Source organism: Syzygium oleosum, unplaced genomic scaffold (assembly GCF_021117445.2).
Source record: "Syzygium oleosum isolate NSW1041296 unplaced genomic scaffold, Sole_v2.1 Sole_v2.21, whole genome shotgun sequence".
NCBI classification, from domain to species: domain Eukaryota; kingdom Viridiplantae; phylum Streptophyta; class Magnoliopsida; order Myrtales; family Myrtaceae; genus Syzygium; species Syzygium oleosum.
In genome coordinates this window covers 3,788,920-3,809,460 of record NW_026607505.1, presented here as the reverse complement: position 1 = coordinate 3,809,460, position 20,541 = coordinate 3,788,920, and the positions used below count along the sequence as shown (strand labels likewise).

Genomic DNA, 20,541 nt, shown 5'->3' with positions numbered 1-20,541 from the left:
TGGATGGCACCAATCCGTGAACGACATAAAATCTGGTTCGGGAAATTGCCTTCCCATGTTGTCCCGTGCCATGCCGACATCATGAAAAGAGGCCTGGCAAGGTTGTGCCTCTAGAATCCACAATAACATTGCGACTGATCATACAGAGTTTGTTGAATTGATCTCGGCTCGTTTCAACTTCTTCTTTGAGCGCAAGAACAAGGGCCCAAACTTATAAGTGTCGAGCGAATCTGGCGGCGGCGTCATGGCGCCCTCCCGAACCTCCCCAACGTTAAACTAAATTCCGATGCTGCATGATAAAATAGAAGGCGACATCTTGTTGTGGCAGCTCACAACCGTGAAGGACAGGCTTTAGGCTCTTGGATTAGGAGTCTCCATGACGAAACGCCGTTCCAAGCGGAGGCACAAGCTGCCCGGGAGGCCTGCGTAATTTGCATAGAACAAGGGTCTACATTACGTCCTTATTGAAGGCGACTGCTTGGTTCTTTGGGAAAAATCATCACCGGACAAGTGGCGGATTTTGACAAGTGGCGTATTCATCCGTGAATTGCCGATATCAAGAGATGCTTTTCTTCTAATCCAAGACGTGTCGCATCACGGGTTCCTTGTGATACTAATCGGTGATTCGCGATTTAGGACACCCATCTCGTTTTGATCATGTTAATAGTAGATGACACTTTGTTCACTTTACCTGTTTTATCGTTTGCAATTGTTGTATTTTGATTTTTGTTGAGGATGACATGCCTAAAATTCATCGATACATATAATTGTCCATGGAAAAGGTTTGCTTACACTTTCATTTATGGTTCTTTAAAACTAAAAAATATACTAATTTCCTCGGCACATCTAGAAAAGAAGCAAGACATTTTCTTAAGCAAAATCAACGAATCAAACAAGCTTTCTATCTGACCCCCAAAAAAAAAAAAAAACAAGATTTCTCACCAAAATTGCAAACAAGCTTAAGCCCAGGGGGCAAAACGAAAAGTGAAGAAATTTCATGGGGTCGAATTGCAAAATATTTTTCATCGGAAAATCGGATATAAGAGAGGCGGACTCATTTATCCGGAAGATACGAGTCGATGGGGGACAAGCGCTCGCTACGAGAGGGAAACAAACTCGAAACGAGAGAGTAGCACGCGAGAAACCTGTCCGCTCTTTTCGCCGGCGATCTTCGCCGTTCGCGGCGACGGAGGATCGGCGAACGACGAGCGCTTTCACCGCGATCGGCGATTGACGAAGGAGCGAGCCTCTCTTCTTCGCGCGCTCGGGAGGGAGGGAGAGAGATTTGTAGAATCCGGAAATGGAGGATCGCAGCATAATCGAGAGGGAGAGGCATCAAATCGAGCAGATTCGGGAGCTCGATTTCGAGGAGCTGCAGGTCGAGGAAGTCGAGGACGCTCACGACTCGTCGGACGACGATCGGCGCACCGCGTAAGCAATCGGCACCTCCTCTCGTGTCGTGCTGTTTCAGTGAGGTTTTCGAATCAGTGCACGAGGCTGTTTTTGCGGTTCGCTCGCGGTGCTTTCCGGTGTGTCGAGTTTTTGTGTCCGTTCGTGTTCGACTGTATGCTGATCATGCGAGGTTTTTGGTGTGTGAACTTAATTATAATTGAGATGCTGCTGCGAAGCAGTATGTAGCTTCAGTATATTCATGTGTCTTGGTTAGGAGCTGAATCGTACGTTTCATTCGTTGCAATTTTTTTGCTTTCATTCACGTATAGCGGCAATTGGTAGTCGCCTTGAAGATAATAGTGTCAAATTTATGATATATACACGTTGGCTAGAATCTAGTGATTAGACCTCTATACGAAGTACTGCCTCTTTGTCACTTCACATTGATTTGGGAATCGAGAGAAATTTTAGGAAATTCTGCTGCCTTCACTTGCCGTTGATTTGAGTTATTTTCTCTGGTCCACTCATTTTTGTATCCTTGACTTGATTATTCATAATTTAATGGACTACAGCGCTCGGGGTCGTGATGGGGCAAGTGTACCTAGTGAATTTACCTTCAACCCCAGTTTGGCTTCGTTGCATACGTATCTTGGCGGTAGGAATTGAGAATCCGGTGGTTCTTGTTGCTTGTAGTACCTATGCAGTACGATAAGGAATACTGATGTTAGTTGTGTCTTAACAGAGGTTGAAGACACCCACCACAGACTGGCTTTCTTGGATGGTGGTGCCATCCATCAGTTACCCTTGCTCTATCTTGAAGGTAGTCCTTTACCTTGACTTATAAGTGAACTACTTATATTGTGTTGTTCATGTCCATGTTAAAGTGGATTCAGAGGCTGAAAGACACAATTCAAATATTTATTAGTTCATGTATTTAGATGCTCTACTTATTTTAGCAGTATTCTGCACAATGATGATCGTGGAACATGAGCTTAAATTCACTCTGATTGAGGTAGCTGATGGGCGACTTATATAGTCACAGCAGAACAACTAATCCAAATTGAACTTCCTTCCCTGGCAAATAACTTAAGTGGAACGATTGCTATGGTCCAGCTTGTCAAACTATCTCTGTGAACCAGAGAGAGATTTTCCATTCAGGGTGAAGAAATCCCTCTAAGTAAAAGCAGGTTAGCTAGTTTCTACGGTCAGAATCTGTAGGAATTCTGATACTTTTTTCCATGATAATCAAAGACCTTTGCCTGCTTTGAATGCATGAAGCTGTCAAGCACCGGGAAGAAGTAAAAGTCACGTCTCTTCTATCTGTCCATGTTTCCCTTTGATGGTTTTGGTCCACCATCTCAACTCACTCGTTCTTTCAGATGCACATGCACACCTTCTGTTCTGTTTAAAATCTCTAAGACACGGCTTTTCTTTGATGTCAGGAGTTGTGCTGTTCCCTGAAGCCACCCTTCCTTTAAGAGTTATTCAGCCTAGCTTCATAGCTACTATTGAGAGGGCATTAAGCCCAATTGATTGCAATACTCCTCTTATGATCGGTGTCGTATGTTAAAATTTGACTTCTGTGAATACTGTACTTGTGTTGTGGATTTCCTTCTAATTTGAAAAGGATTTTCAGGTTCATATTTACAGCTATCCTGAAACTAATGGGTTAAGGTTTGCAACAACTGGGACAACTGCTGAGGTAGCGATGCCGCCTCTCCTCTTGAATCCATACTCATCATCTACTCCTTTGTCTAGTTCAAGTTTTGTGGTAGGCACTGTTTTTATATGCATTTGATTATGTTGCAAAACTTGGTGCAGATTAGGCAATACAGGAGACTGGAAGATGGTTCACTAAACGCAGTTACTCGCGGTCAGCAACGTTTTCGCCTGAAGCGATGTTGGATTGATGCAGAAGGAGTGGTTAGAACTTAGAACACTTTTCATGTCCTCGTTAAGAATAAGAAAAATTGTGGAATGGAATCATCCTTCAACTTTTCATTTCTGCTGATGTCATCTTCTGGCCTACATTTCTTTAGGCATGTGGAGAGGTGCAGATTATTCAGGAAGATTTGCCACTGAGGGCTCCACGAGATGCCTTTGGGAAGTTGCCCAGACCAAGTGTTCTTAGAGATAATGATATTTCAAGAAACCGTCCAGAAAACTCTCCTGCTAAATCATTAAGATTTGCTGATGGGGACGATGACTCAGAGGCACATTCTGAAGATAGCTTTGAGAGTGCACTTTCGCTTCGTGAACGTAGATTGCATCAATCTGCGATTGATTGTTCTTATGGATATGATGTCATGGATGAATCAACAAGCAGTGATGATGAGAAGTTTGTTTGGGAATCAGAGTTCCGAGAAAGAAGATCTCATTCTCATCATCATTCAGATGAAAAGATTTCTGGAAATGCTAATGGATCTGGGGGGCAATCTCACAAAGCGTCGTGGGGTTGGACCCAACGAAAGGCTGCTACTAGCAATTATGGTATTCCTAGAGCATTCTGGCCGCACTGGGTGTATCGCATGTATGACTCATATAGCCTTGCTCAAAGGGTAGCAGGTACTGGCTTCTGTTCTTCCAATCTGATCTCTCCAAGGTCTTTTATTTTAAACAAGACATTACTACCATTCACAGCTGTACTTACGTCTTTTCACATATTGCTTTGATTAAGTCTGGAAGTTGAAATATCCGGTGAAGTACTACCTCTCTTGTTGATATGTCCAAATTGTTACCGGACATTGTTACAACTTGATGATTTGAACTTGCGAATGGGAGATTCATTCATTTCCATGTGAGAAATTTGGAAGATTTGGTAAATTGGCTACTATTTGGCAATACTACTGAGCCAAGTGGGGCAAGCAGGAGGTGCATTTGCCCCATTCTATATGTTATATTGTACTCTAACAAAATAAGTAGTTTAACCATTTTAGTATAATCATTTGTAGGAACAGATGTGGAATAAGTTTATTATTATATAGTATAAAGTGCTAGTGTTAGTCTAGTGAAGTTATAGTCGTCTCTTGCATTCTCGCTGACAATATGAACTGAGGAGGTTGCATAAAACACTGAACTTGCAGTGTTTCTCTTTCTTTATGCCATTACTTTTATCATGCTATATTTTATGTTGTGATGAAAGACATTAAACAGGATTTTATGGTTTACAACAGCACTGCTTAACATTTTATTTGGCTTCTGCTACTTGTCCAATGGTTGCAGATATGTGGAAACAGATAGTTGGAGCACCTGCAATGGATGGTCTTGTAAAGAAGCCAGATCTTCTTTCATTTTATATTGCCAGCAAAATTCCTGTTTCCCAATCTACTAGGCAAGAGCTTCTGGATATTGATGGGGTAACTTATAGATTGCGGCGGGAAATTGAGCTACTGGAGTGTTTTGATCGCATCCAATGTAAAAGTTGTCAGGTAATACTATATTGTGATATCTTGGTGATTAGGTCGCTGAACTGGTTATCCATTTTATGGGAAATAATTCGTTTAACTTACTTGTTACTTGCAGACTGTTATTGCAAGACGAAGTGATATGTTGGTGATGTCCAGTGATGGTCCTCTTGGTGCTTATGTGAACCTACATGGTAGTGTACATGAGATAATGACCCTCCATAAAGCAAATGGCTTAGCACTCATAGGGAGGCCCGTCACAGAATACAGCTGGTTTCCTGGGTATGTCATCCCTTAGCCTTCTTTTACACATTCGCCTTTGAATGAACTGTAAAATAGGAATTAGTCACTTAGTCTGAGTCTTGTTGAAAAGCTGAGGGAAGTCCCTTCAAGATGGGGTTTGTTGGCAATGATAAACAGCTCTGATGGGACTACCTGACTAGAGAGAACTGAACTGTGTTCAGTGCCCAGAAGTTCTTTGGATTAGGTTGTGTTGTCTAATGTCCTCAATAAGAATTTTCACAACAAAAAAATGCTCGAGAGGGAAATTGAACTTGAGAATTGTCTACCCTACAGATACTCCCCACGCCGATGCTTTATTTGAACTTAGTCCTTAACTTGTAAGTTGACACCACCTATTTTTACACATGGAGCATGCTTTATCCTCCTGACAATACACCAAAATGGGCTATGTGGAGACTAGGGCCTTCCCACAGAACAATTGATTTAAAAACTTGCTTCTGTTTGGTATGTTGAAACAAGGTTAGGTCGGGATTTTGTTGTTTTTCTGGTGATGAGATGTCTTCCGATGATCTGGTAAATGAGAGGAATAAAGTTGGGATGAAGAGAAGAGTCAACAAGATGCAGTCAATCCAGTTTTTTGGGAAGTGAAAACGAAAGAGATGTTGATGGACCATTTTGAACTCTTCTTTACTCAAATACCCAGAGACTCGTGGGGCAACTATTTTCAGTCAATTTGAGAGAAATAGTATCCGAATCCCTTTCTTGTATAAGTAAAGCTGTGGCGGATGATAAAATAATCATCATTTTGCTGTAGCTAAAAGAATGTCAGGAACTTCAGTTTTATAACTGCGTCTCCATTAGGCAACTCACTTAAATTGATAAACTCTTGTGCAAAATGATTGCATGCAGAGGAGGTTGCTTGGGCTCAACTGAGTTATATTGATTAACAGTAGATTGTGTTGCCTATGCTATATTCAGCTCCCCTGTCTCATGCATAAGCTATATAAGCTCGTATGGCACAGTTGAGTTCTTGAGCCGCTCTTTTGCAGGTATGCTTGGACTATAACTAACTGTGCCGCTTGCGAGACTCATATGGGTTGGCTTTTTACAGCCACAAACAATAAGCTGAAGCCCAGGTTGTTTTGGGGAATCCGAAGTTCTCAAGTTGCGGATTCAAATCATTGAAAGGGCGTATCATATCCTTCAGCGGAGAAGATGAATGTGGCTATAGTACAGGTACAAGAAACACTACCAGGTAGTCCCGGTTTTCTTCCTCACCTACTCCTACCTTTTCTTTTGCTCCGTTTGTCTCGGAGAGTCGGATTAAGAGCGTATAGTAGTGGAATGTTGTAAAGTGATTCCAATGTCCGTTATAATGGCTAAGAACGTTTCTTGGTTTAGCCTTCATTTCTCTCTTGACAAGAACCTATTTAGTGAAAGAGAAAAAAAGGACACGGGTACATGAGATGGGAAATTAATGCAGGTGATTACAATCGTGACAATGCAGAAATCACGGCAAGTTGGAGGACTCTTCTACAAACAGTTAGATGAAACTTGTATGCCACGAGGTCAATTAGATTTAGGGGTGAGCATACGGGCCGATTTATTTTGGGAATCGGCCCAAACCAGACTTACTTGGCCGCTTCAAGGCCGGTTCTTAAGGGGACCTATTCGATTTTCGATTCCAAAAATTTAGAACCAGCTTAATCGGTTCAGTTCCGGTTTCTATATTGTTAATAGGTCAGTTCTACCGAAGAATCTGGAACTTAGAACGTAGCTTTTACCTGATGAGTTTTTAGGTTTCTCTCTTTTTTTAAATTAGAAAATGTTTGTTGAAATTGAATATGCTTGACATATTCTCAAACAAAAGAATTATAGTCATGTTATAAAATTTTAAAAAATAGAAATAAAAGCCGCTGCAGGTCCAGGGGTTGACCTTGGAATCAGCCGCTTTGGTTCCAGGCCAGGGTAGGTTTGAACTATAAACTGATCCTAGCAGGGTAAGGTTTGAGGATGAGGTTTGGAACCTATTTATCTTGACTCTAATCTCTCTTAAACAGAATCGTGTACGTTCGACCTAGTGATCGATCAGTTTTGGTTGGACCCAAAGAAAAAACGAACAGTTTCGGGCGGGCCTAACTTTGGACACTGAACGAGCAGCCATTCAAATTCCTCGCAGCTCCTAAAATTGAGACGGAGTTGGACGGGCTGAGTCCCCGCTCGAACCTGTCCAACTGAAGTTACATGGATTTTGGGAAAGCACTTAGGCCAGGCCTCGTGGACATGAAAAGCCGTCCCCCCTATATTGGGCCAGCGCCCAAGCCTTGGGCACCCAATGGCTGAGTTGGCCTAGAGATGCCAAACTGGCTCGCGCGTGGCCCATTTTATTAGTGGGCCTTTCCAGGCCTTCTTTTCGTATTTTGGGCCTATTTGCCCAGTCTGCCCAAATGATGGGCAAGCCCCTATTACTAATGTCAATCCTAAACATCGCTTATTTGAATATTGCTGTATCGATGTGGATTTGTTCCGGGTACAAATATTACTGATGCTTCTGAGATGAAAAAATACAACAGACACAAATACTAACTAAACTCAATAAGGGAAAAAAAAAAAAAACTAAGAAAAGGCACAATTAAGGTCATTCTCGATGGGATGTGAACGGTGAACTTCAAGCGGGATGCGGCAATTTCAGCCCAGTCAGCTTCAACGATAGTTTCGGTATACAGGGCTGTACATGCAGCTTTCTGCGTATTTGACAAGGTCGTCTGGACGAGGAAGATGGGAAGCCAAACCTAAGAAAGCCAATCGATGCTCAGCACGATTGCGAAGGCAGGGGATAGTATCGGTGGCCTAAACAAAAAGGCGAAGGAGTTAGAGAACGACTTACCTAGTTCATATGCTTTGGCAGCGACGCTTGCTGCGATGCGGGCTGATATCTTTCTGATATTGGAGAACGGGGGATAGATCAGTCCCTTCTTGAAATTTTCAGGTGTTGCTTGTGCGGCCAAAGCTTCCGCTGTTCCAACCAGAAAATTTTGTGAGTTAATAATGATGATGATGAACCTATTTTTAAGCTCAGGAATGGAAACTCGACGGAGGGAGAAGTACGAGTCTAGGTATTATAAGATCAGTCAGAGATATGCTGAATTCCAAGTAGTTCATATGGAAAGATGGAACAAATGAATACTTATGTCTCAGTGCACTTACAGGCAGCCAAGAGCATGTCATCGTCCACACGGATAGCGCCAGATATGATCAATCCCAATCCAAATCCAGGGAATATGTATGCATTGTTTGCCTGAGTAACATGAACAGCGGCATGTGAGCATCAGAATAGATGTGAAAGTTAGTTCTAAAGTGAGGAAACTGCAGACGATAACCGATGGAAGTAGAAAGCAAGGACCTGTCCAGGTACATAAGTTTTGCCGTTGTAGTTGACTGGGTCAAATGGGCTTCCACTGGCAAAGATGGCTTTTCCCTGAAAATTTGAAGGAGAATGGAGGGGAAAAATTGATGGTAAACTTGGAACATCTTTCTTCACCAATAATAATCAGATACACAAAATAACCGAACAAATTGCAAGTCAATGTACCTGAGTCCATGTGTAAGCTTCTTCAGCTGTACACTCAGACTGGGAGGTTGGGTTTGAGAGAGCAAGAATTATAGGCTTCTGTACGCAAAGAACAACATTGATAGCAGATAGAGTTGGGTTAGCCTCTGTGTGTGTGTGTGTGTGTGTGTGTGTGTGTGTGTGAGAGAGAGAGAGAGAGAGAGAGAGAGAGAACCTCATTCAATGAAGCCATGGCCTCGACCACTTCCTTGGTGAAGGTTTTGCCCATGCCTGATGATCCTATCAACACTGTTGGCTTGATCGCCTGCAGAAGTCACAAAATTCAGATTACAGGAAGAACTGATAGCATTGGTCATGGTCCAATTAGTGCACTGGAACAATTTCCTAAAATTACACACCTTGACAGCGTCTAACAGGGTTTTGACAGGTTCATGCTCGTGAGCCCAAGGCTTCTTAAAGTGCTGAAGCGACTCCAAACGGGATCTAACAATCAGTCCCTGCAAACGAATGTCACAACATTTGATAGCAGCTATGTATAAGATGTTATACATCAAAAGATATTCCTTGACAAGCAGGAAATCCGAACCAGGAGCTCCATGTACCTTGGAGTCCACAAGCCATATCTTCTTGCGTGTCTCCACAACTGGAGCTTTTGTCTGCAATAGCAACGTGTAAAATTTAGGAAGGCTTACCGCACATATTTTTAAAAGATTAAAAACACATAAGGTAGCATCTGTTCACCTGTTTCGACATCTCTAGGGCGATAAGCTCGGCGATGCCAGTTCCGGCCTTCAATGACCAAAGAAGAAAGGTGAGCCAAGATGCAGCACAAGAGTTAGATACATGGGATCAGCATAGAACTGTAAATGTGTAAACAATATGTGAGCTAGGACTAAGAAAATGAATGAATGAAAAAGGAACCGACTTCTTTACTCATGTATATGAATAATTTTTCCCAACTGCGAGCTCAAGAACAGATTGTTACAGCCCAGGAGAAACTTCCATTTTTTAAAAAGGCAATTCTTGTTGTAGGGGAGAGAGAGATAATTATTTGGCAAAAGGAAAAAAAAAAAAAAGAGCAAATTTGCAAAGAGAAGCAAGAAAATGCGCAGCTGCAGTTATTATTAGGACAAGATAACTTAAACACACGTTTTTCAGACTGAGTACATTTGGCGGGAAATATAAATGCTCAGGAAAAATAATTCAAAGTCTAACCTCTCCTGCACCCAGAAATAAGAACTTCTGTTCTGCTAGCTTTCCACCAATCGCTCGAAGAGCAGAAATAAGTCCAGCAAGCACCACAGAGGCTGTACCCTGCGATTGTAAAGCAGAACTTAAAATAGCCAAAACTTTACTCCATCTAGCTATATTAACTGCATCTGCATAATCCAGCACACGCTCTACAAGCAGAGAGAAGAATTCATTCAACAATTTACCTGTATATCATCATTGAAGGCAAGGTGTGTATGCCTGTACTTTGCCAATAGTTCAAATGCATTATGGTTTCCGAAATCTTCAAACTGATAAGCACTGATTATTAGCGTCAATAGAGACGTGATATTATAACATAAGAAACTGTGTGACTCACTTGTACGAGGACTTTCTCTCCATAATTCTGTTTAACAGCATACATGAACTCATCAAGAAGTTCGGCATATTCCTGCATTATGTGAACAAGTTAGCAATTTGACAGAAGTAGACATACTGAAACAAAATTAACAGTGTTTATCCTCGGTCAATACTTTACAGTAGGTGGAAATAAGAAGCAATTATTAAAGGGAAGAGGGAAGGGGGGAGTAAGGAAGAAAAACTGATAAACCTGCCCGGTTGCCCTTTTGTGCCTGAGACCGATATAGAACTCATCCTTCAACAACTCTTCATTGTTTGTGCCAACATCAATGGTTATAGGCAAGCACTGCAAGACATAAATAGCAACTCCAAGTTTTCACAGCCTGCTTAGGAAGTTTGAGGTGCTTCTCAAGTAGCAATCACGCAAATTATTTGGTACATAAACTTTCAGAATAATAATTTTCATTTTTCAATTTGTATAGAGACATGCAAAAACAAATTTAGACTCGCATTTTAGCTCTTACTGAATACGCAGATGCATTTAGACAATATTCTGGTTAATCAATTATCGAATCGTCATATGCATCTTAATATCTGTTGGATAGGCTTAAATTGAAGATACATCAGTAAGTATATAGTTACCATGTCCATCCTGCAAATTAATTACGTGTGATTTGGCTATTAGAAACAGATACCGGTGGTCGTGTCTACCTGTTATCTTGTGCTATCCTAGCACTTTCCTAGGTGCGGATCTCATGATAGTGAGGGTCATAACATGAATTACAAATTAGTGCTTCTACTTCTAGCAATCCTCCAATATTCCTTCTAGTTCTGACTTATGGAAGCAGTTAATACATTTTTTCTGACTGTACATCCCTTAAAAGCTCAACATGAGAGCATACATAAACATAGACCAGTGACAAGAAAAGGCTTACCGCTGAAGGACGAAGTCCTCCTAGTGCTGTATATAAAGATAATTTACCCACAGGTATCCCCATACCCTGAAAAGAATATAATACTGTTAGTGTCCATCCACTCGGTAATTGTATGCATCTGAGATGACGAGGTTTCAGTCAATGGTCTTTCCTAATGTGATCAAACAAACTAGAGTCGGTTACCTGGCAACCAAGATCACCAAGACCCAGTATACGCTCGCCATCAGTCACCACAATAACTTGAATGTTCCTCTCAGGCCAATTTTTCAATATCTCAAGTATCTTTCCCCTGAATAACGAAAATCACACAAGTCAGTATACACTACTCTGGTACCAGACATATTCAAAACACCAACACAACAGGCCTCCAGGTGTTAATACTTGTCTTTTAAGCTGATAAAGAGACCCTGAGGGCGCCTATATATGCTGCCATATTTCTGGCAAGCCTCACCAACTGTTGGAGTGTAGACCACAGGGAGCAACTCCTCAACATGGTCAATGAGAAGCTTGTAAAACAGCTTTTCATTCCTTTCCTGGAAGACATAACCAGTTGGAAATGTCAACCAACAACTAAAAATTTCTCATCAGCAATTGTAGCATGGCGACACTTGGTTGTCATCAGTCTACAGCTGATTGTCCATCTTTCGCCAAAACAGAGAGAAAAGATATCGATTATCGCACTTGACATGGATATCGTTACTTTCTGGGATTTCTGTTACATCCAAGTCATGCCTTATGCCAAGGAAATCTTACCTGAAGGTCCATCAAGGCCATGTATCTCTGCAGTGGAACTTCATATTGGCGAAGTGTGTGCATAAGTCTCTTCTCCTGATAATGAAATTCACAAATGACTAAGCAAAAGAAGCCCAAAGTTGAAATTGAGTAACGGATTCTAGCCAATCGAAATGATCGCCAGAACAATACTGAACAAAATAGGACCAATTTCATTAAGGTTACCTGTAGCTCCTGGCTGAGTATAGCTGGGGGCAGAAGGCCGCGCAGATAATGAGCATCTCTCTCTTTTTCGTTGAAGGCTGACCCTTTGTTGTGGTGTGGATCCCGCAACAAATTATAACCGCTATAACAGTAGGAAGGAATAAATAAGGCTCTGATTCTTCAATCAAACGTACCGGACTAACTATGGAACGAACTAAATCAAAGTTGGAATAACAATCTTTACGAACTTCAAACTACTAATACTTAATTAGTGAAACCGCAACGTTTTGAATTTCTAATTAAATCTCAGCTTCTTCGGTCGAGCTCGTCACTGCACCACCAGAAGCTCTGATGGCAAGCAATTGAAAACAGAGGTAGTACTATTTCCTCAATAGATATGGAGGAAATGATCACCTCGAGGAGAACAAACAAATCTACAGCGTTGTATTTTTATTTTTTTTACCGGGAAAAAAAACTCCACCAAAAGAACAAATTCCTTGCATGTGATCTTACTCAAAAGCTTACATACAGGCTCGAATTTAAAGCGCAACTTCACGAAAAAGGCGAGATCGTCATTTACTTACGAGCATGGAGAGAGAATATTCCACACCGGATGTAACAATCCCATTCCAAAACTCACAGCACGATGCCGGAAAAGCGTAATTTCAAGAAGCAAAATCCGAAGCCACTTAGATTGAGACAAAACGGACATCATTTCTAAAGCCTACTCGTGCAAAAACCCCGTTCATCGAAGGAAGGAAGGAAGGATTTACGAACGAAGAACACTCCGATCCTTTGCATCGTAAACTTGCGGTCCACGTAATTTTGCAAATGGAAACTCAAACGAAACACAAGAAGCAACAATTTCAGCTCAATAATTCGGGAAACGGGAAAAAGAGAGAGAGAAATGACATATGCATGCTGAATTATCATCGATAGCATGACAAGATCCTGTCCAGTCGTCCAGAAGAACGTATTTACACTATCGAGACGAAGCATCTCGATCAAAGCAAAGCGCCACAAAACGCAAAGTTACGGCAAGATCATCAGATTCCAGATGTCGCCGGAAATCAAAAAACACGGCGTACGGTACGGTACCGTCGGGCCGTGGAAAACAGCATTTAAAGCCACAATGACGGTAGGTGCGCGCGAGACTCACCTAGCGACGGAGACGGTCCAGGGAGTGATAAGCTGATCCTCCGTGGCGCGATCCTCGCCATAAGCGTCCCCCGTGCCTCCACCGGGCCCAGCCTTGCCGTTACACCCCGCCGACACCGCCGAATCACCTCCTCCGCCGCCCATGGCAGCCGCCGACGACGACGCCGCGCTCTCCGCCGCTCTCCGCCTCCGCCAACCTCCGCCGCAGCCGAACACGAGCCTCTGCAACCGACAAAACAAGGTACACTCCGACGACCGACGACGACGAGAGCGCAAAGGGAGGGAGGAAAAACGAAGCAAGCGAGGGAGAAATCGCGGGAACGGGAAATGCGGTTACAGCTGGCGAACGGATCGCTCCTCGAATGAGCCACACGGAGAGAGAGGGAGAGAGCGGGAGAGGAGCAGCGGTATTTATAGGAGGAGGGAGAGGCGAGTTATGAGGGTGGGGAGTCGACCGGGGGGATGTTGACCGGGGAGGGTGATGCTGCGAGGTGGAAATGGTTGAATCCGCGGATGGTTTCTTCTTCTATCTTTTTTTGTTTTGTTGAATAAATAGTGCGAGCGAGAACGTGCATCGATTCTTCAAAAACATGGAGAAGAAAATGATGATGATGATGATGATGATGGGAGTTTGGTGCGTGGAAGAAGGAGTGGTTACCAGAAGATGGCGCCCCCGCAGTGAAATCATTTGCTTTTCCCCCACACAGCACAGACAGAGAGAGAGAGATTGAATCGAAACGGTACGATTTCGCCGCGTTCGCAGATGACGGACAGAAATTAGCTCCGCGCCTTTTAAATTGTTTTTCATTTTTCATTTTTTGTTTTGGTAGGAAGCAAATTAGTATTATTCTTTTTTATATCCGTCCTAATTTATACTTTCACCCTGTCTCTTTACAGAGCGTGGCGTGGAGTCGAAACTTACATCTGAAACTAAACGTCCCTGCCCTTAATCCCCTGAGAAAGTGAGGAATCGAACTTCCCACCTCTCCCGGGGCAAACCTCGTACTGAAAGCAAATTAGTTGAGTGTATGGTGATTAAGAATAATGGGGAAATTCCAAAGAAACCCCCTGAGGCGGGGGGCCGTTTTTCACAAAAGCAACTACCACAGTGGTGCCTGCTTGTCGTCTCGAAGAAGCCCTTGGGATTGGTGATTTCGTCTCCATTCACCCCCCCCCCCCCCCCCAAACTCACCGGCGGCGCTGGAATCTTAGCCTCCGGTCGATCAGCACGCATGTCTCGCGACGCGCCCGTTTCTCTCGCCGTCATGGCCAGGGGGCATTTCCGTCCGAAGCCTTCCGAGCCTGAACCCCCCCCATTCGAGGGGCGGTGATCCTTAGTTCCCACTTAGTTTATGGTTATGCCGCATCTGTTTCGCATTAAGTGTCGACTTAGACGTGAGGAGGATAGTGACGTGACGTGAAGTAATTACAACACGTTTGGTGATTTTGAAGGAAAAAAAAAGAACTATTTCTGTGATTGGATCGGGGGTTTATGAAGGGTCCCCAGTCCCATCTTATCAAACTTTCTTGAAGTTCAGTGTGCTGCAGTTTTGGTGGGCGTTAGCACTTAAGCGCAGATTCGAGGACATTTCCAACAGTTTTAACGTGGCTATGAGAACCTGTTGTCTGGTAAAGCTAACCCCAAGAAAGAAAATCCAATGCCCTATCCTATCTTCCTTCGCAATCCTCTGTAATCCATAGATATAACACAATACCAGATTTTTATAAATAAAAAAAAAGTACAGAAAAAATTGAAAAGGTGGCCCTTGGCTGCCGTATAATATAAGCTAGAAGAAAAGCACTCTCGACCTTAAAAGCCATATCCAGAAATTAAGACAGTAAGAGAAAAGGTCGATGTTTATGTATGAATGCTCAATTTCTTCACTTGCAATCAACATAGCTCACACGGTCTGTATGTATGTGAGAACAACTTCTTCTTGTTCTTCTTCTTTCTTTGCATTAATCCATCTTTCTTTGCCAGTTTAGCCTTTCGCACCGCGCAAGGAAGAGCGTTAAAACCATTCAAATACAGAATCACGAGCTTACCTACTCCGCATTTCAAAATCCGAGGCCGTGTCTTTTCCGATCGAGCCGTAATCATGCGGGGTGCGGAACTAACCGGAGTCGAGCTTTTTCATTGAGGTACGTAAAGTCACGGGACAAAATATCCTTCGAGATTGCTGATGCGGGAGCATCGAGTTCCATCGATCAATTGTCATGCTCAACTTCGAACTCCTCAATTGATCATCATTCCTACAAGAAAGGCTGATTTCGGTTGCACTTTGACTCGATGGATTCAAGTTGAAGATGTCGATTCCACAAGAGAGTTGTTGACTTAGTAGACAAGTTGTCCATTTCATGGTTGTCAATTGACTACCTAGTTGTCGATTTACAAGTTCATTACCAACTCCGAGACTACTAATCAACTATCTAGCAACTAGAAGCTGTTCTAAACGATTTCCTTTACTATTTGTCAATCTTTCAAGATGTCTATTGGGCTGTCCAGGCTGGTGAACGAATTTAGAGTCTATAATTGTTTACTTTGCATCAGGTCAAATGTCTTTAGTCTTAATTTTACGAGTCTTAAGTGTGTTATAGGTTTCAAGAGTCAAATTTCAAGTTTCCATGAATTTTAAATGCATTTTCCAGTTCTTAGGAGTTTGTTGTGCTCTCTAGTTCCTATGTCTTTATTAGTTGGGTAGTTCTCATGTCTTTAATGCTTGGTCTATTTCCTATGTAGTAGTTCCTCTATAAAAAGAGGCGAATTCTCAAATGTAAAAAGATAAAGAGCTGAATATTAAGAATATATGATATTTACCACTGTGGGAGCGAATATCTATTCTGGTTCTTTATACCTGGAATGTGGATTCTTTCTTGGCGATAAGCCAAGAAGCCATTTATCCTTAACTAGTAGATTTTCTTTTAGGCCTTGGTGGTGAGCTTTTCCTATTCCAAAGTCATTTATCCTAAGCAGGTGTTTCGTCCTTTAAGCCTTGGTGGTGAACTTCATCAATCCCGATCTTTATCCTCGGCTAGTGGCATGTCCTTTAGGCCTCGGTGGTGATTGTAATCAATCATTCATCTATCATACATTATCCCCTTATCACTCAAAGCACATTCGCTCGCCCCGCACCCGCATCAATTACAATGTGATCGACTTATCTATGAATCTCGAAATCTCGTACACATCCAATGTTGCCGACCTATACGCCCGGTGATGGTTTTGTCTTATGTTGATATTAGCTCGAGGTCAGGTTCTTCTTTAGCTAGGGGCAATGATGTGGGACAAGTTACGAAAGATTTCCAAGACCAGACCGATCGGCGTAAGAATTCATGATTCGCGCCAGTTTCTCAATCGCCGAGTATTTAGTTGTTCTATTGGGATGGAGAATAGTTCAATTTTACGTATTTAGCTAGGGGTTTAGTTTCCTTTTATTTCACTTTAATATCTTGAGCTGTAGTTACATGTTCAGCAAGAAGTCTCCTTATGATAAATAGGTTAGTTTAGGCCAAGGACCAGTTCATTTAGGAAAATTGTCCAAAAAGTTCTAGATCTATTCCATTTTTGCCTATTCAGTTATAAACTTTTTAATTTTTTCAATTGAGTCCTAAACCTTTTAACTTTTTTGTCAATTGAGTTCATTTGGCAAATTTTGATCAGAGATCACTGACGTAAACACTAGTCATCTTATGTGGCGTCACCGGCACTAATATGAACAATTTTTAATAATATTCTTATATTTTTTTGGATTTATTTTATTTCTTTTCTTTTCTTTCTCCTCCTTTTTTTTTTTCCTTCTTCCCTCAGGCTGGTCGCCGGACCAGCCAAAATGCAATAGGTTTAGAATTTTCCGGACAATTTTCCCCGGTTCATTCTTCAAGTCATATTTCAATTCAATTCCATAGAGAGAGAGAGAGAGAGAGAGAGAGAGAGAGAGAGAGAGAGAGAGAGAGAGAGAGAGAGAGCCTCTCTTGGTTTATCCTTTGCCTTCTCAACTTGAGTTGGCAAGATTTCGGAGATCAAGTCATGCACTCATTCCTTTCCCAATGTTCGCTGCGTGACAGGTTCAAAGCTTGCCGGTGAACGAGTTGACTCTTCGGTAAAACCTGGGTATCACGTTGAAATGCTTGCTTCGCCGTTGCCGTGAGTCGAAGGAAAGGATGATTGGGTGACTCTTTGCTTCTTGATGCGTCCAAGGTATTGGAAATTCGATCTCGTTCGTCGCATCCGTTCGGCCTTTTCACATTAAGTTGGACGGAGACGATGCTCATTGCTCTCTGCCAAATCATTTTTTTTATCTCTCTCTCTCTCTCTCTCTCTCTCTCTCTCTCTCTCTCTCTCTCTCTCTCTGTGACAGCAGTCCTGCGGTACCAAGCGTTTGTTTTTCTATTGCTAAGATTAGGGTCAACTTACAACATGGGTCACTCAAATCAAATTTACAAAATAGACGTGGACAAGTCGTAATGGCTAAAGGGGCCGCCAATCTCTCATCTCTGTTCCTGTAAAACCAATCGCACGGCGTCTTAGGCGACCCTTGTATTTTGCGCAGAAATTCCAAGGGAAATCTGGTCGCTATTGGCCTGTTATTTGTTCTCATCGGGACAAAACGGCCGAAATGGACCAAAGCAGTTGGAAAACCGCATACTTCGAGCTGAGAATAGCTTTTGACCGGAGAAATGCTTGCATGACCGTGAAATAGTGTGACTGTCATACCTCAGCCATAAATATTATGCGTGGAAAAAACAAAGATGGAAATCAAAGGCGATGCTTTTCACAGTTAATGTGAGAAGGCTGAACGGATGCTCAAAATCTTGTCCAAGCACAAGTTTACATTCGTTCTCCTTTACTTTTATTTGTAATATTCAATTTATTGTGCGAAGAATATCAGTCAAAAAAGCATAGCTTTTCACAGTTACAGTTGGACAAGATTTTGTCAAATATATCGTGCTCCTAAATGGGGTTTTGTTTGTTGAGGAGATCAGACTTAGTAAGACTAAGATGGTAGGGGATCTCTCCTCTTTCACACACGTTTTGGTAGGGTCAAAGCACGAGCTCTCCAAGGGCTTGGTGACTGGTGAAACCTCATTGCTCTTTGAAACTAAGTTTCAACTCGTGGACTCCTGGCATTCTACCAAAGGCACCTAACCAAGCTTGGACTCACCATATATGAATATGGAAATTGGGCAGATCTTGACGGTATCTTAGTAAGAACGAGCTTGGTGCATGGCTTAGACTTCTTCTTTTTTGGTGCATGGCTCAGACTTCAACAAATAGAATATCGCCGAATATGGTCATCGTCAATAACGTCACCAGACGTTCTGAATCTGCTCCCAATGTTTCCAACCAGGCGGCTTGCCTCTCTTTCAACGGGTTCGTCCTCTTAAGACAAAACGTACCTTTTACTTTAAAGAAATAAAGAAAGAACGAAAGAGCCGTAGGGCGACAACAGTTGATATCACAAGTGCCCGTTTATATTGCATTTGCGCACAACCAAGAGTTGCTCTAGTCAACATGGAGTAGTTTTCTTACGCGCAACTAGTTGAGTTTGGTACCATCGGCAAGGAACATGATGGCAAGGAAAACTGATCCGCTCTGAATGGAAAACCCAAATCAGATGGCATTTACTCGTCATTTCAGGTTCTCGTAATTTAGACGTGGATTGGGTATCAATACATTCCTTTGTGATCTTGAGTCATCGTAACATCACCTCAATGCTAATGAAGCCTTAGAACAATACCTCTTGAAAGGTCATGCGATCGATTACTGTCTGATAGAAACCTCCGGCTCGCTGTCGGCAACACCACACGATGTTGGGAACTGTTCAGTGAAAGGTGATTCAGCAAAGGCGCCTCACCACATGCACGAGTACAAGACATCGCGACAGCTTTAGAAGTTCGAAATGAAATGGTTATGTGCAACAATCCATCATCTTCCATGCACTATATCTGTGCAAACAAACTCTTGCTGAAGCAAAACAGGTCTTGATGCTCATGAGCTCCTGTTTCAAGGCATCGCATGACTTGAAATACCAGATTAATATCCATTTGCCACCAACCATTGGTACTACTAGTTCATTACTGAATGAAAGCATGCTTGCTCTTCTATGACTTCCATGGCCTAAATACGCTCAACAACGCACCGAGCTGAAACAGGATAATACAACACAGGTTAAAGCATGATTATTCTGGGAAGAGAGCCCAAAAACACAACTGTTTGCTTGTGTGAACAAGAAATGCCAGACACCAGATTCATCTTCTCAAATAATCCAAGTAAAACATCCGAGGAAGTCATCTGGTCCAGCTTAATCAATCTCCAAGCAGCACACCTTTGAAATGATGCACTATTGGAAGTTCCTAGATTTACCATACCACGGGCTAACAAGTACTCTCACACTTTAATCCGAGACAATAAGCCGGTGCATGCTTCTAGCAAGTAGCAACACTGATCTTCAGTACTGTGTTTTTGGTTTTCATTACTTCATCAGAAATTTTGGTGATACTTGTCATCGAATACTCCACACATAAAAACAGACATTGGACTTCTGCCGTTCTTTACTAAATTCATGCAACAGAAGGAGCAAATCGGTGCTATTTCTGTCACTTGTATTAAAATTGGTGTCTACACATCCCAAATAGCAATTTAACACCTGCAACAGCTTAATTTCTGGCAGGTAAGCTAGAACAACTTCAGGAGACCTAAAAATGAGATAAAACAGGGGAGAGAAAACAGTCACTACAATGGGCAAATAAGCAGGGAATTAAAAAGAAGTGAATCACCACACAATATGTCAATGAGGAACTTCAGGTAGTACCCAATAACAAAGATGACCATTTCTTTATGCCTCAATAGATCAGCAGATCGTTGAACCCCCAATCTGCACTTAAAGCCACTAGAAGATCAGGTCATAATCGTCATCCCGTGTCCTGCACATATTAGGCCCATCGCAAGCCCTGAAATGACATCAATGAAGTCAACAAATTAAAATACTACATTTCCTTATGCTACTGATAGCAACAATATTCCTTGGTAATTAAATTGAACAATAGCCGACAAATATTCGCGAGCCCTCATTTATTTACTCATCTCTCCAGAAAATAAAAAAAGCTCATTTTTAATGGCATTCCGTAATAGCAATTTAAACTAATAGGGATGGAAAAATAAAATAACAATTTAGAAAACTGACAATGCCTCAAATAATTATTAAAAAGATGAAAACATACGATATTTCTCCTTCTTTGTGCCTTGGGCTGTACTCAAGATCTCCATGTTCTTCGCCAGTAACTTAGAACCACAAACTTGAAAAAAGAGTTTGAACATAACAATCATATGACC

At 42.1% G+C, this 20,541-nt stretch overlaps 2 protein-coding genes across 4 annotated transcripts; one reads left to right on the top strand and one right to left on the bottom strand.

The window, feature by feature from the left end:
• Positions 1–1,065: 1,065 nt before the first annotated feature.
• Positions 1,066–6,439, top strand: LOC115671270 (uncharacterized). Its single transcript, XM_030592794.2, has 10 exons — positions 1,066–1,431; positions 1,965–2,047; positions 2,135–2,212; positions 2,835–2,953; positions 3,029–3,094; positions 3,214–3,315; positions 3,432–3,957; positions 4,615–4,820; positions 4,915–5,078; positions 6,089–6,439. Exons 1-10 carry the CDS (start codon positions 1,301–1,303, stop codon positions 6,222–6,224), a joined length of 1,611 nt encoding a protein of 536 aa, XP_030448654.2. The 5' UTR covers positions 1,066–1,300; the 3' UTR covers positions 6,225–6,439.
• A 1,072-nt stretch (positions 6,440–7,511) lies between these two features.
• Positions 7,512–13,911, bottom strand: LOC115671269 (NADP-dependent malic enzyme). 3 transcript variants are annotated; one of them, XM_030592793.2, is made up of 20 exons: positions 13,867–13,911; positions 13,210–13,430; positions 12,072–12,192; positions 11,868–11,942; positions 11,496–11,647; positions 11,298–11,403; positions 11,115–11,180; positions 10,430–10,525; positions 10,199–10,270; positions 10,047–10,130; positions 9,826–9,924; positions 9,352–9,399; positions 9,213–9,266; positions 9,009–9,107; positions 8,825–8,914; positions 8,632–8,709; positions 8,443–8,517; positions 8,247–8,337; positions 7,927–8,055; positions 7,512–7,831 (listed from the first exon to the last, which is right to left on the bottom strand). In XM_030592793.2, exons 1-20 carry the CDS (start codon positions 13,894–13,896, stop codon positions 7,743–7,745), a joined length of 1,875 nt encoding a protein of 624 aa, XP_030448653.2. In that variant the 5' UTR covers positions 13,897–13,911; the 3' UTR covers positions 7,512–7,742. The 3 variants fall into 3 exon arrangements, with proteins under 3 accessions (XP_030448653.2, XP_056176937.1, XP_056176936.1); XM_056320962.1 differs by lacking the exons at positions 13,210–13,430; positions 13,867–13,911 and adding an exon at positions 13,032–13,142; XM_056320961.1 differs by lacking the exons at positions 13,210–13,430; positions 13,867–13,911 and adding an exon at positions 12,635–12,780.
• Between the last annotated feature and the right edge of the window lie 6,630 nt (positions 13,912–20,541).

What these genes read in the sequence shown, in the direction of transcription:
- LOC115671270 (XM_030592794.2), top strand. Translation starts at nt 1,301, where the DNA reads ATGGAGGATCGCAGCATAATCGAGAGGGAGAGGCATCAAATCGAGCAG. An exon ending in GACGACGATCGGCGCACCGC is followed by an intron (nt 1,432 to 1,964) that starts GTAAGCAATCGG and finishes AATGGACTACAG; the next exon opens with CGCTCGGGGTCGTGATGGGG. An exon ending in CCTTGCTCAAAGGGTAGCAG is followed by an intron (nt 3,958 to 4,614) that starts GTACTGGCTTCT and finishes CAATGGTTGCAG; the next exon opens with ATATGTGGAAACAGATAGTT.
- LOC115671269 (XM_030592793.2), bottom strand. Translation starts at nt 13,896, where the DNA reads ATGATTTCACTGCGGGGGCGCCATCTTCTG. An exon ending in TATTTCTGGGTGCAGGAGAG is followed by an intron (nt 9,400 to 9,825) that starts GTTAGACTTTGA and finishes TGGTCATTGAAG; the next exon opens with GCCGGAACTGGCATCGCCGA. An exon ending in AAACTTATGTACCTGGACAG is followed by an intron (nt 8,338 to 8,442) that starts GTCCTTGCTTTC and finishes CATGTTACTCAG; the next exon opens with GCAAACAATGCATACATATT.